Source organism: Cyclopterus lumpus, chromosome 9 (assembly GCF_009769545.1).
Source record: "Cyclopterus lumpus isolate fCycLum1 chromosome 9, fCycLum1.pri, whole genome shotgun sequence".
Taxonomy (NCBI): domain Eukaryota; kingdom Metazoa; phylum Chordata; class Actinopteri; order Perciformes; family Cyclopteridae; genus Cyclopterus; species Cyclopterus lumpus.
In genome coordinates this window covers 15,827,409-15,843,290 of record NC_046974.1, presented here as the reverse complement: position 1 = coordinate 15,843,290, position 15,882 = coordinate 15,827,409, and the positions used below count along the sequence as shown (strand labels likewise).

The 15,882-nt window shown below is 41.1% G+C and overlaps 1 protein-coding gene across 1 annotated transcript in view; it reads left to right on the top strand.

Annotated features, from left to right (window-relative positions):
* Positions 1 to 14,351, top strand: part of trpm3 (transient receptor potential cation channel, subfamily M, member 3) — a 122,705-nt gene extending 108,354 nt beyond the window's left edge. Inside the window, exons 17-26 of the mRNA XM_034541983.1 lie at positions 399 to 602; positions 3,666 to 3,806; positions 5,497 to 5,625; positions 6,255 to 6,506; positions 7,369 to 7,543; positions 8,047 to 8,175; positions 9,811 to 9,961; positions 10,628 to 10,821; positions 11,009 to 11,141; positions 11,230 to 14,351. Coding sequence (XP_034397874.1) covers positions 399 to 602; positions 3,666 to 3,806; positions 5,497 to 5,625; positions 6,255 to 6,506; positions 7,369 to 7,543; positions 8,047 to 8,175; positions 9,811 to 9,961; positions 10,628 to 10,821; positions 11,009 to 11,141; positions 11,230 to 12,844 — 3,123 coding nt within the window. The 3' untranslated portion in view covers positions 12,845 to 14,351. The remainder of the gene's footprint in view (positions 1 to 398; positions 603 to 3,665; positions 3,807 to 5,496; positions 5,626 to 6,254; positions 6,507 to 7,368; positions 7,544 to 8,046; positions 8,176 to 9,810; positions 9,962 to 10,627; positions 10,822 to 11,008; positions 11,142 to 11,229) is intronic.
* The last annotated feature ends 1,531 nt before the right edge of the window (positions 14,352 to 15,882 follow it).

The window sequence follows — 15,882 nt, the reverse complement described above, 5'->3', positions numbered from 1 at the left end:
TAGCCGCTCTGTTGCTTTTCATGTTTGACTGGGTTGTATCTGAAGTGTGTAAAGCTCGCCTGCCTCCTTTATCTGCCGTGTGTGTCCCTCTCATACATCGTGGCAGCAAAGCGCCCTTGCTTCCTGTCTGGACTAATGCATTTGTAATTGACTTCAACAATGAGAACACTTGCTTGGTTGTTTTAAATACCAAAGCTTTCAGCCAGGGCATGATGAGGAGGTGTTCATGTGGGTACATTTTCATTATGCGAGTTCCAAATGTGTGTGTTGCAGGCCAATTATGAAGGTTGGTTTGTTCGAGACTCTGTGTCCTAATTTCCACAGCGCAACTAATGAAACAGTACACCTTTATCTCAGCTTTCCATCCTCCTCCACGTTCTGTCTTCCTCATCAACCAGGTAATCTTAGGGCTGCTTCTGCCGCCATCCATCCTGAGTCTGGAGTTCAAAAACAAAGATGAGATGTCCTACATGCCCCAGGATCAGGAGGCCTACCTGCAGGAGAAGGAGGAGGAGGAGCCTGAGAAACCAGTCAAGGAGAAGGAGGAGGAAGACATGGAGTTCACAGTAAGATCTTACTGTGAGGCGCAGTACAACTCCGTGGTGAGAGAACCCACCTCAGCCCTGCATCTCAGAATTTAGACACATATTCAAACTTTAGACAATACACACTTTGTTGAGGACTAGACAACTGATAATTGAACACATAGCCCAGATACTGTGTCCTTTGTAAATATTTCTCGTGGACCAGTTTTATGTTGTTGTTTTTGTCCACAATGACACGCAGTTCTCTACACACACATGTTTCTCTATTCGGGCAAACTGAACCCTTCCAGCCAAATAGACCTTTCCTGTTTCTCGTCGTCTCAGCAAAGACATGGTCGTGGAGTTGTAGCGTCTCAGTCTGTCGCCGCTTGTGGGTTCCCTTGTGTATGTTTCTTCTTCCATCTATCTCCTCTATTTCTCTCTACCTTTCCTGTGGTCCCTCTTGTTCTCTGCCCAGCTCTCTCTTTGCTCCGTTATATCTTTAGCTTTCAGCTCCCTTTCTCTCTAGCTCTTTCTCTCTTTCTCCCTCTCTCCAAGCTCAGTTCTGATTGAGGTATAGTACTGTATGCTAGCCGATTGCTGCCCCTCACTCTCCCATCATGATGATGGCTTGCCGCAGCATACCACTCAGCATGTTGGCTGCTGAGCATGGGAGGCCCAGGCTTTTGCATTATATAACCATGTCCGCCTGCTGCTGCAGAGCTTAAATCATGCAGAGTCTGAGCATCTTCTCCCGGCTCACAGTGGAAGAGTTGGTCCATCTGCATAGACATGGATGTACAGCATTAGGACGCGTTGTATTTCAATCCAATCCATTGTGGTGAGGATACCAAGATTCAATTTGTGTGTTAAAGGAAGACTGGAATTGGAACACAATTATAAGACATAAACTGGATCTAAGGTTATTCCATAAAATGATTGAACTGAAGTTGAACGCTCCTCAGCACCCCTGTACATACTCTCCATCTGCATTGCGCACAGCCAGCAAGCCAGCGCAAATGAGCCATTTTACACATGCAGTCCTTGAGGCACAGTGGTGTTAAACAAAGGACCCTGCTGCCAGAGAATGCATTTGCAATGAGCCCCTTCCTGTTGCTCTGGCTTCTGACTGTACAAATGCACCTTCAGATACTTATGAATCACACAAAGATTCATACAGATATACACAGACTGCTACACCACAGAGGGAGATTGTATTGTTTTATCCTCAGATGCTTTCGATAAACCACACTGTGATGAATGCTATAGCTCGTGTGATAGCTTTTGTCCACCTGCTGATTGGATAATGTGAATGTTCGGTACAGTAAAGGCATGGTGTTACACACTGGCATCTAAATCGTTTCACCCTGAAGGCCCTGTCTGTGTGTGCCTTTGACAAAACTTGAAGCTTATTTAACTTATTTGGAAAAAAATAGAAATCTATTGATTATTTATTGATGGCAATTTCTAAGTGATGGTTGGATCACTATTGTACCTATTCAGTGGCCTGGGAACTTCAACCAACTCCTCATCATACATTTCAAATATTTTGAGAGAGTTTCAAACGTGTTATCTTTGCCCAGGTCTACAACTTCCCTACAAAGGCAGAGTGTAATAGCTACACAGTGAAGTTGAGAAAGGGTTTAAAGTTTTCAGACTGGACGACAGACTGTAAAACAAATAAAAGGTTTGTAATAATTTCATTTACGCTTTTAGAGTTGATTATTTTACCGCAAAAAACTTTAGAAACTATTCAATACCTAAAAAATGCAGATAGCCTTCTGCACAAGTATCTACCAACACAATATGTTCTCTCAGCTTTCTTATCCATTTTACCTAGTGTTTCAGAAAATTACTATTAGTTTTAGATTGTAGAGTGCAGGTGGAATGAGCATTTATTTGAGAGACGCTAACTTCCTGGTTTGGCTTCCAAAATATGTCACATGATCAAAGTATTTGACCAAGTTGTTATCTGTCTGAGTTCTATTAATACTCAAATCAATATAAAACATTAATTCATGAGATATGAATATGTAATTTAAAGGTAGCTTAGTTACACCAAATCAAATAATATTTACTGGAGTCAAAGATTACATGGCAGCTATGGAGATCTGCTGAGCTAGCTAACTGTAGCTGTTTTATGCTGCAGTCTTAATTATGTGCAATAACATACTGAGTAACCAAAAAGTCAGTTCATCAAAATTAATATTTTTCATTCACAGATAGCAACTTGGCGGAAAATCCATAACTAAACTTAGTTTTTGCTTTGCTAGCTTCGGCTGCCCACAAGCTAGCTTCAATTTTATACAGCCCTCGTACTTCACAGCGCACAGATTACCAATCCAGACTGCAGTAGCTGCAAACTGGACACTTTATAGAACCACAGGCAATGGCAGTAACTACACAGCCAAAGTGCAGATATTGTGTGTTTGGTTTTTGGGTCCGCTTTGAAGTTTCTGCTCAAAATGCTGTTTTCACAGAAATTATACTCTCAACCTTTACCAAATAGATAGCTACTGCATTCTGCCTTTTTAGAGCAGTATATATATAGACCACCTTTTGACATACAATACAATTCCTTGAATGAACTCCCTCAGAGGTCTGGTGTTGCTTTGACATTAAGACCATGACCCATAAAAACAGTGGGCTCCAAACCCTCTCTCATGGATAAGGAAATGTGTCACAGATTGAAATAAAATATCTGTCTTATCTTTTTCTTTTTCTGTCTCCTTTCTGTCTCCTTTCTGTCATTATCTTGTATCTCTCCTGTCTCTTAATTGTTGTCTGAGACACAATCCATGAGTGTCTGTGTCTGTGTCATGCTGTGTTACCAGCCTTCACCCAACACTCCACCTCAAACACACATTTCACATTTTGGAATGATGACATTGCCTGTGCTTGCTTCTTTGATTATGATATTAAAACTGAGCAGTAGCCATAATTTAACCCTCTTCTCTTTCTCCTTTTTTCTTTGTTATTCGACTCTTCCCATCCCACCTCCTCCCTTTCACATACTTGTCTTCATCTCCGTCCTCTCTCTGCATCTTCCCCACTCATCCTCCTCTGTCTTTCCAATCCCTTTATCCCTCACACTTTTCACTCCTTCCTCCCTCACTCCATGTGGGGTTTGCATTGCCCTAGGCCATGCTGGGTAAGGTAACTACAGAGACATCCAGAAAGAAGGATGTTGAGGAGGTTCAGAAACGCCACCGCCTCATCCCCTTGGGACGCAAGATCTACGAGTTCTACAACGCTCCAATTGTCAAGTTCTGGTTCCATACGGTCAGTGTGGGCTTCTACAACACCACCTACGTGCTCAGCTTCCTGTTGGCAGTGTCAGTGCTCACTGTAATTCTGCAACGGCATCAATTGCTGGTTCCCTGCTGTTAGCTTCTCCTGCCATAGTGCCTCTATTTTCATTAACCACCTCTTCCACCCTGTCATTACACAACGTTACTGGGGTGAGAAGGTTTAGTGTGAGAGCGATGGGGAGACTGATGGAAGCAACACAGTGAGAAAAGTGCAGGCCAGTGAAAGGGACTGAAGATGAAACAACATATCCTTGTTTCATCTTCTTTTTAGTATACTAACAGTGTAAACACACAGACAAACCTTGAGTCATGGCATATTGTCACTAAATTAAGTTTTAAAATAAGTAAATATTACTTAATTTGAAGTTGAGTGTTAAGGGGTTTGCATGGTTGTCTTAACATCTTTCTGTACAACTCTGTTCAACTAGATTCTGTAAGATGTCTTTGAAGTCTGTGTATAGCTTGTGTTTTATCCACTATCTGCCTGTGAGCGCATGTGTAATGTTTGATGTAAGCTGATCTTTTGTGTCTCATACCCCGTCTTGGGCTCCTTCAATTTACTAGCCCAGTGAAAATAGCTCTTAACATCACCAGCAGGGATTTCACTGTTTATTTATACTGAGAAAATATTTTGACTGCCTTTTTGTTATATTCCATTTTCTCTTCCCTGGCTATTTACTCCCCTCCTCTTCTCCCCCTTTCTACTCCCCCCTGCCCCTCAGGTTAAATAATAATATTGGACTCACTGCAGCTGCACTTGTAGAACAGATGCTGGGTTTTTTCAGGGTAAAAATGTGGTCTTTACCTCATAATCAGATTTGTGTTTAAACTCATCTTCTGCAATAGAGGGCTGCCCTGTTGAAAGTAATATTACTCAAACTTATCACGCAAACCAACTGTGCATTTGGGACGGATTGACAGTCCCGGTCATAAATTATTAAAACCACTTTACCTGCAAACTTCACTGGAATACTTTATTTAGGCGTGAACTGAAGGAGACACCATTTGTTTTTAGTTACTTCATAATTTAAATATGTCTTTTTGTTTTGGTACCAAATGTATAAGTAGTAACAGTTTTGTGGCTCTTAAAATCACTGCTGAATGTATTCATGCAGTTTAAATGTCGCTTTGAATCGCTGAATCAAAAATGTCAAATATCTGATTGAAATCTAGTAACGTCAGGACCTTTGAATGAGGAAAACATATAAAATGGATTTTGAATACATTTGTGTCAGGCAGTCAAAGCCTGTTTCTTTTTTTTGATGGGTTGGTTTGCATTGTTATCAGAATGTTTTTATCTAGTCTGTTTCATGGTATGCCACAGTGCGCAAATATGTGCAGGACACCTGACAGCTGACATGGATTTAAATAGATACGGCCGCAAGAGACACATAATGGACATGTTCAGGCCAAGTTTGGAGGTATAGCAATCAAGTGTCTGACATCAAATCTCTATAATCTAAAACTAAATGCATTAAAGAGAGGCGTAATGATGGCCAATCATTAACAAAATAACTGTTTAATTTGAACAGTTTGAACAGCTTATTTGTCTGAACTTTATTGATGTACAGTTTGCTATAATTGTTATGTGCCAGAAACACGGCTACATAACCATGAATGTGTCCCTGCTGATTTTCCTCTGCTGTGTTGTTTTTACATAGTTGGCCTACGTGGGCTACCTGATGTTGTTCAACTACATTGTTCTGGTAAAGATGGACCTGTGGCCCTGTCCTCAAGAGTGGATCGTCATCGCTTACATCTTCACCAACGGCATTGAGAAAATGAGAGAGGTACAACAGATCCTGTGCATCAGCATCCATCACTATTTTTAACACACATAATCAGTTTTTCCAAAAGGAATTACATAGTGAATTATAGACACACAGCTTGTCACCATAATGTCGTTAAATTCAGTGAGTTTTGTCCTGGAGAGGCTGAGCATCATGGCCATAACATCAAACAGTTCATGATTAATAGGGGAAATTGTGTTGCAACCATTGAAGAGGAAGCAAAATAAAGAGTCACAGGGAGTGAGAGAGGGGGTGAGGGGTGAAGGCAATACACAGATGAGAAAACCCAAAAAGTAAATAGAAAATATAGGTATGTGGCCATATGGGACTAGTTCAGCCTCACTGTGGCTGTGTTTGTACTGTAAGTGTATGAAATACATTAATCATGGCACATCGTTCTCAGCTGCACAACAAGGCCTCCACAGACACCCTGATAGGTGAACTCATACTGCCCTCCTATGGTGGGCATGATGTATTGCATTTATATCCTTCTATTTCAATCACTTTTGGGGCTTCAATTTTTCCCTTCAATGTCTGCATTTATGAACACATCTTTTCATTATTCCTGCATGTGAGCATTCTCATCTTGCTCTACTTTCTCAAATAATTTCCCTCCAACCCTCTCCCAGATCCTGATGTCAGAGCCAGGGAAGTTGTTACAGAAAGTGAAGGTGTGGCTTCAGGAGTACTGGAACATCACAGACCTCATGGCCATTCTCATATTCTCTGTCGGCATGGTTCTGCGTCTCCAGGAGCCACCGCTTATGAGCTATGGGCGGGTCATCTATTGCGTCAACATTATCTATTGGTACATCCGGCTGCTGGACATCTTCGGGGTCAACAAGTACCTGGGTCCCTATGTGATGATGATTGGCAAGATGGTGAGAGGAGGCAGCGGTGGTGTATTGTGCGCGTGTGTGTGTGTGTCGTTTCTATCTACAACATTTCTCATTTTTCTTTTCCCCATTATGTGTTATTTATTCATGTCAGATTGTTCTACTTTCTCATCACTCCTCTGCATGATCCATACTGATTATAAGAGTTCACTAAGTCTTAGGATTGCAAGGGTTTAATTTGTATGTCGTGTACAGGCTTGGTCCTTATACAGCTTCTGTGCCTCTCAAGCTCATTGTTTGATTTCAAAGAGCACACGATCAGAGCCTCTGATGCATACACGAGGACACGACGAGGGATCAAAGGCTCAAATGTGTCTGATGGTCAACTGTCTTTGACCACACACAATGCCTTTTTGATATGAAAATCAGCTCTACATGACGGGGGTGGGGTGGGCTGGGGTGGGTGGTTAATGGAGGAGGGGGTTTTGGATTGAATGACTTCGTCAGATATTTGGCATATGTGATCTTGCAGCACCATAAACAGATTTGAAGTCGGAGCAGTTCAGAGAACAATGTAATTGTAAAAGAAAAATTAAACACCACCATACTTTTCAAAGTCTGAAATATCTCTGTGTTCGCCTCATGATTTGTATAATGTAATAATTTAGCCTGCAATTGTGACTATTTCATAAGACAATGCATATCACATATAATCGAAAACTATACTCAGGCTAATGTAACAGGCTAGTGGACTGCTCTCCATTTGATCCATTCCTTCTCTTTTATCATTATTTCTATATATGAGCATTCTTACTAGCTGCTCCCGATGTGTTTCTCTTCTTAAGCCACTCACACTTTCCCTTCTCTCTTTGACGGTCCTCCCCTACCCCCCTCCTCCCTCTGTCAGATGATCGACATGATGTATTTTGTGATCATCATGTTGGTGGTGCTGATGAGTTTTGGGGTGGCGCGTCAGGCCATCCTCAACCCTAATGAAGACCCATCCTGGATGCTAGCTAGGAACATCTTCTTCATGCCTTACTGGATGATCTACGGAGAGGTGTTTGCCGACCAGATTGACCGTAAGTTTAGGGCCATAATGTCAGAGCTTTTCAATAAACTTCATTTTTGTTAATTCAGGGGAAGATAGTTCCTGACTCTGAAGAGTGATGTAAGCAATGTGACTGAATACACACTTATCTCATCATTAAATTGTTAACGTATTACCAGAAGTTTCTTTTTATAATACATACATATTAAAACACTGTACTACAAGACAAATAACATAACATTTATAACTGGAAAATTCTTGACATATTTTGCTTCCACACCATATCGGCAGTATTTTTGGTCAAGTTGCTCAACAGTCGTTTTTCCTGATCTTTTTTCGTTATTTTATATCATGTAGACAAAGTAATATTTGACTCAATAAAGTGTCTGTGAGAAAATGTGTTGAGAGTGAGAGTGCGTTTGCGTGCTGTTCTGTTGTGTTTTTGTATGGGTGTGTATATGATGGTGTGTACAGAATGTGAGGAGTGGCCCAAAGAGAAGAGATCTGAAATAATGTTTTCATTCTTTGTTTCAGATATGCATAGTAGGAAGTTAAAGCACAGGCTGAAAGACAAACTCTGGCTGGCCGACAATTACTTACGAACTTACGGAACCTGGCGTACTAGTGGTCCATCCCACAATGCCCAGTGCAGTCAAAACCCCAGTAAATCAATAGATATAGACCTCAATTTAATCACATCTACCTAACCCACCTCTCCTTCATCATCCTCACGTTACCACCATGTCACGCCCACTCCTACCACTAGAGGCCACTTGAGACAAAAGTGTGCATGCAGCTCCACACGCTCTGAGGCTAAAGTTGCCCTTCTGTGTTTGGTATCTTGGGTCATCTACTAAATCTAAACAGCATATTATTTAAATACACAAAGCTTGTTTAAGACAATATAAAGTGTACAACAGGTTGAATGAGGCTGCCGTTCATAGCTAAATCTCTGATTGACCAACTAGTAGCTTGACCTAAGGCTATGCTTTGTAAGCAACTTTACCCTTCCTAATTTTGGCACTGGCTGACAAATGGCACTGTTACGTGGCAATAGCACTTTTCAAATGTGTTCAAATATTTTATACCTTTTTGTTTTTGGTCAGTTATTACATCAAGAGGAACTATCAAAGTGTAAAAGTATGATATTCCCTTAATCTTTCTTCTACTCATTTTGTTCCTTGGCTAGCCATTAGTTTCATTTGAAGAAGTGACCCTGCCATGTTAACGCCGTCTGTCACATAAATCATATCACCCTCCTTTTTTTTTACGCTGGCTCAGCTTCTCACTGGAGCAATTACGACATTGCAAAAATATTTCTACTGATATAAGCAACATTTAATAAGAGCATTTACATTTGCATATAAATACCACACCAGATATACACATACATACACACACATACACCACAAGATATCTATCAGTCACCTTTCATCATCTGTAATCTGTTTTTTTCACGTGGTTCAGTTGTCAGAGTTTTTTATCAAAAGATTTTAGGGTGAAAATGTTCTTTTTGGAGAAAAAAATTACTTCAGTTCTCTGTCTTTGGGCTGCATTGTGTGAAACAATTGAAAATCAAGCAATAATGAGCATGACTAGAATGAATCTCAAAGGCAAGCAAACCAAGAACAAATGCTGAATGTTCCCCAGATAAGCCACAGCAACTGAACCATCACAGATGGAAAAAACATACTGTGCACCTTAAATACATTTCAAACGATTCAAAGCAATCAATCATTACTGAATGAATCTATGGCACACATATGTGACAATATATTTTAAACATCTCTTGCATGTTTGAATATATTGGGAACACAAATTGTGATGACACATGATTAATGCATTATTTTTGGTGTGTATTTTGTTTTCAGATGCACATTTTCAAACATGACCCTCAACCATTAAAATGTCCACTCTTTCCAGTCCCCTCTATAAGAAGCATAAAGACAAATTATGCTTCTTGTTTGTTTTAGTTTTTTTTTGCAAAATATGTAGTTATGCATTTTGATTGGTTTATTAATTTTTTGGGTCTGCTTGTCTCTTTGTTTTTGTTTTATTGTTGTCTTGTACATTTTTGTGCGGTATGTGCTTGAATGTATTATATTTTTTCTTTTAATTTGCTTTTATTTTAATTTTTTCTTAAGGTTTTTTTACAATATACTTTGTCTTTAGTTCATGGTTTGCGTGCCTGCATGTTTTTTTGTTTGTTGTGCATATATTCATGATGGCTTCACGTCTCTATCATAGTTTACCTTCTATTAACTTGTATGTGTGTATTTGTTTTGTGGTGGTGTGCAGCCCCCTGTGGGCAGAACATCACCACGGATGATGGGGGGGTGGTGGCCCTGCCTCCCTGTAAGACTGGGGCCTGGATTGTCCCAGCCATCATGGCCTGCTACCTGCTGGTGGCCAACATACTGCTCGTCAATCTACTCATAGCTGTGTTCAAGTACGTAAACAATCATTTTAGCTTTTCCACAGTTACTTTGGCTGCTTGATGATATAAATAATCTCTTTCCTCCAGCATTAGTGCAAAAACAGTATCACTGATAAATGAATTTCACTCATAGCAGTATCAAACTAATACTGTTTTAAACAAAATAGACACAAGTGTCTTTTTAGTGTATTTGAGTGTATGTGAGAGAAAAAACAAATTGACAGTAATTTGTGTTTGGGCTTCTTTTCAACCACAGTATTACCAGAATGGGATGGTTCTTCGTTTGCTGAGACATTATCGTGCTAATTGTGCCTCTGAATAATCCATGTTGAAAGAATGATCATCCTCTTCTGCACATTTGTCAGGGTAATTACCAAAAAGTGAACAATGGGGAAAAGACAATAGTTAAATTGAAGGTTAAATCTCATGACACATTAAGGCAGCCCTTTATTGTGTTCGCTGTTGCATTTGTTTTTGTCTCCATACACTCTCTGTGTCCAAACTTGGCTCTGCCGTCCATGCTCAATGAAGGAGTTGATCAATCAATATGTATACTATCTCGAGTGGTTGTGATCTTTGTTGCCACTGATGACTTGATTTAGTTCATTTTAGCTTTCAGTGGATGTAATATTTCTTGATTGGTGTGTAATTTCTGTGTGTCATTGTCCGTCATCATAGCAATACATTCTTCGAGGTGAAGTCCATCTCCAACCAGGTTTGGAAATTCCAGCGCTACCAGCTGATTATGACCTTCCATGAGCGCCCAGTCCTTCCTCCACCCCTCATCATCTTTAGTCACATAACTATGGTCCTTAAGCATCTGTGTTGTCGCTGGCGCAAGCATGACGATGACGAGAGGGACTACGGACTGAGTGAGTGGCAAATGAACATTAGCAAGCCTGATAAACTTTTTACATGATTTTCAATCTGCTTCATTTTTAGCGCTACACCACCAGCAACGATATATATTTTTGATTGAGCTTGAGATATTATTATACTATGAATCAAAAAATGATATATGATACTGAAGCATAATCACTTAAACTCTTTCATCCGCAGAACTTTTCATCACAGAGGATGAGCTGAAGAAAGTCCACGACTTTGAGGAGCAATGCATAGAAGAGTACTTCAGAGAGAAAGATGACCGATTCCACTCCTCTAACGATGAGAGGATCAGAGTCACTTCTGAAAGGTCGGACATGGCTGCACAGAAAACAGAAAACCTCTTTCTGCATGTTACCTTATATGTAAAGGCATTTATTTATGTTCTACTCCACCAGGGTGGAGAATATGGCAATGCGTCTGGAGGAAGTCAATGAAAGAGAACACTTCATGAAGGCCTCGCTGCAGACCGTGGACATTCGTCTGGCCCAAATGGAGGAGCTGATTGGACGCATTGCTGTAGCACTGGAGCGTGTGACAGGTGTTGAGCGTGGGGAGGTCAACAAAGTGCGTTCCCGGACTTCATCTGACTGCACAGACTCTGCATATATACTCCGCCAGGGGGAGTGCCCAGAAGCAGCATACATCCTCCGTCAAAGCAGCTTTAACAGCACAGAAGGGAATACCTACCGTCAGCAGGAGGCGCTGGAGGGAGCAGCTGAGGGCTCCATGTCCCCTCCTTCTCCAACAGGAACAACTGCACGAACAAGGAGTCACTCATTTTATGCCGCTCGTGGTGGTGAACGTGCAAGTGGAGCTGAACGAGCTGAGAGCTTCTTCAAAGAGCGCTCGCTCAGCCTCCATCGAGCCAACAGCTCACAATCAGTGTCCTCAGGTGCCGCCCCCAAGGAGTCTAAGCCCCTCCCCCTGGCGACGCTGTCGGTCTCCCAGCAACACCGTCCATCATCATGCATTGATATCTATGTCTCAACTTCTGAGGAGGTAGGGCCGGCGGAGGTCTTTCTGAATCCTCTCCGAATGGTCCCACCGCTTCACAGAGACTGCTCGCTGCAGTCAGATATCATGGAGACGGTGCTGCCGGGAGGCCGGGACTTCGGCAGCGCTGCCACCAGTGGTATGGGCGATAGGCACTTGGAGGGCGGATTAGGCAGCAGCGGAACAGCTGGAGCCATGTTTGATGACAGTGCAGCAGCTGATTTGTCATTGTGCTCGGCCCACCTCTTACCAGACGCCACTTTACCTCCTTGGGACATGGAACCATCCCCACCTCCTTCAGCAGGGCTGCTTGAGCGCTCTAAGAGCAGCCGCTACCTCTCTACGTCAGGCACAGCATTACTGGATGAGCCCCCTCTGGTTAAGTCACACAGCCTCATGTTCACGACAAGAGGCTCCTACAGTGGACTGGGGGCAGGAGTCCAGGTAAAAGCTGCAGAGTATACCAGCATCACTGACTGCATCGATACACGCTGCGTCTCAGCTCCATACACTCCTGCAGAACGCTCACACTCCCCCGGAGGATCCACCTCATTCCCTTTTGATAAGCCGTCAGACATTGCTTCCTCTCATCCAGAGAGAGAGGCAGAGCTTAGCCACACAGAGTCTGATCCAGATGACTCTGATGACCTGATTCCAGCCCCTGATACTCCTCGCCTAGGGGGCCTAGGTGGGCCCAGTGGGGCCCCTTTCTGCTCACCCTTCTCCAGGCTGGAGCGAGCAAACAGCTGCTCCTCAGATGACTCCCATCCTTCCCTCACGCTGGCCCCTCCACACCGGAAGAGCCTGTCGGTGAGTGAGAGGATGGAGCGGGGACAGGGTCTGGGGGCAGACAGGGGGCCTGGGCCAGGGGGCCAGGGTCTGGCAGGAACCAGAAACCCCTTCCTCAGGAGCAAGTCTAGCGCACGGCCTGACACAGCTAAGACAGACAGCCTCTCAATGAGGAAGCTGGCCACTCCGTCAGCTTTCCGCAGCTTTGATAGACAAAACTACACGTGACAAGAACACTGGTTGGCACACTGACACACTGATAAGACCAGGGAGGGAAGCTGAAAGGGCAAAAGTGAAAGCAGGGTGAAGTTGCCCATAGATGCTGATCTGGACCAGATCTACTGTTTTTTTTCACTTACGTTTTAGGTTAGAAAAGTTGGTAAAAGTTTAATCATAGTCAGTGCTGGAGGGCAACTTTACCCTGGATTAAGTGTCAGGTGGAACAGGATAGGAGACGTAGGCGTCCTACTGTACACCAGTCAAAAACAAAGAGCTATGAATCTAGAATAGTTTTTACCTCCTCTTGTAGCTATGTAACTCTCACTGAGGTGTTATGGCAATGAAAGGTGTATTTGTACTGTATGTCTTCAACCCACCACCTTTACGTCAAGTAGACATCACATCACTGTGTTACATCACATATCAATCATGTCAGAAAAATATACTGTTACTCCTAGCTGCATTATATGGTAGAAACTGTCAAGTCTGAGAGACAAAGAGGAGAAAGAAAGAAAAAACAGCCACTTCATTTTGTCATTTTGTCAAGGCACGGAGTCGCAAAACTTTCGCTTTAAATGCATTTTCCTCTCCTCATATAATCCTAACTCCACTCTGTACGACCCCAGCACTAGCAAAATAGCTAACATTTCTGGATGCTTCACAAAAGAAGGTTATTGGAACCACCGGGAACTATTTCTTCTCTTGGTTGCACTGGAAATGATTGCTGTAACATGGCAACAACTTACCTCTAGATACACAAATACACCTTTCACATAATCAATATATTTATCTCTTTTTTTTTCAAAGGTATATCAAATTGGCCTTTCGTTGTTTTGCATTTTGTAGCATAATCTATCTACCAAACTGTTTCTTTTGTCAGTTTAGCTAGAAAAAGAAAGCAGTGTTTGAACATGCTCCAGTAAAAAGGTCATTAACCTATCACAAGTCTTCAGCTATGGCTGTCAAGTGTCAGCAGTCTGTGCCTCCTGTAAAAACTGGGTTGTATTAGCCATGTGATTAGAGTGAAAAAGTAGAAGTATCAGGAAAATGTGAGAAAGAATGTGACATGAGGAGATCCAATGTTTTAGAACTGATGTTCGGGGTAGCAACGAGCATATTTACATGTTGACACATACGCGCACTGTCAGTGAAATCTTACATGACACTAGAAAATAAACTCTGGTTTAGGCCTGATCCCTGAGAGCTTTAACAAGTGCAATTGCAAAAACAAAAGGGGGACAAGAGGGCGCTATGAGCCGATTTCAGAAGCAATGCTTGCTGGGTGAACCTGATGAGAACCTTCTTTGCCTGCACCGGACACCAAAAATCCTTACACTCAACAAATCATTGCTCTCTTGTAGCCCAGCCCTCCTCCTTCAGGTTTTGACAGTGGCATTATGTTGCAATGGTTTTACATCCACCTACACCTAATGGATCCGTCCTTCATGTTCTCCATAACTGTCATTCATTTGCTTTTCTCCTTTATTTTATTAATTGCATTCGAAGCCATACATTGCAAAAGGAGACTGTAGAAAGCAGTTGCCCAATAATTAGCTCATTAAAAATCATATACAGGTCAAGTAAGGTTCCTAAAGAAAGAGCTAATTTATGAATAAAAAAAATTAAAAAATTAAAAAAAGAGGAAGCTTGAAATAAGCTGTTAAGTATATGCATTCTAGTTGAAATATAAGAAATGTGCATTTTAAGTGGCATGGAGGAGGAAACATGGGGTTATTATTATTAAAAGATGAAAGCCAGAACAGTGTGTAAGAAAGTTCTCATTTTTTTATTGTAAAAGTCTTGGCGGAGGAAGATATTTTTCTCTGTTGGCTTTTTAAGATAAGATAAGTGAAATTAATAGAATTCTTACAGATTTTTTTATGTTTGTTTTATATTTCCTCACTATTACAATTCAGTTTAATCATGTTGAATTTATTTTCAGATTTATTCTTTATTGAACTTTTCTTGCTCCTTATTGATGATTACAGTAAATGCCTGTTTGAATTACAAAATCAATATTTATATCTTCTCAGTGATATTTTTGTCAAATTTTAAGTATTTTCTAATTAAGCTTTTAAATTTAATAAAAAGATGACCATCAACATGCACTAAGTGCTGATATATTATATTATTTATTAAATATAGAATTGTCTGATATACTGTACATTTCAATCATATTTAAAGTATTTTAAGTAGTTTTATTGTATGTTTTATCAAGCAGCTTATGAGAATTTTCTAATGTAAAGTTGCCAGTATACCAAACTTAGGGTGCCTTTTGGGCATGGATGGACTATGTGGGGACTGAAGTGAATCAGAAAATCATGGAGCCCCTAATATCTGTGATTATTTTCAACATGTGGCTTTTGAATCCACTCATAAACCTTTGTTACACTCTTTAAACATATCTGATGTACAGATTGGGGGGAATGTTGATATTGTTAGACTGTATCATTGCTTATGTGGACATTTAAATCCACTTAAAAACCTAGAAATATATAATTGAAAATAATAGTTTAATTGCTGAAGAAAAAACATTGATTTGCACATAAATCTGAGACATAAGGATGATAATATAGCATGAATTTGTATAATTTGACTTATCTCTGTATAATAACCCAATCAGCTTAATGATCCACACTGTTCATATGCCTACTGACCCTGAACCAAAACCCTAAACCTAAAAGGGGTACTCCAGTGATTTAGCACTGCACCTGCTCACAGTTGGGGGACTTTCTAGAAACAGATGTTTAGTCCCCAGTATGGATAAAGTTTTAAAAACACTGAATCCTACAATTCCCATGGTGCAACTCACTAGCATGTTTTGAAACATGTTCCGTGACTGTTAAATCATTTCATCTTTCAGATCCCTAGCTCTCAGTTAATAACACAAGTTGAAATATTTGGTAAGTGTCAAGCTTGACTGAAAATAACCCAGCTGACATCATCAGGGTTATTTTCTTAGACTTTAGAAAGCTCCCTCTATAGAGCTACAAAAGACATGCACACTGTTCACAGGCTGAACAATAAAGCTCCAGGACCAGTAAACT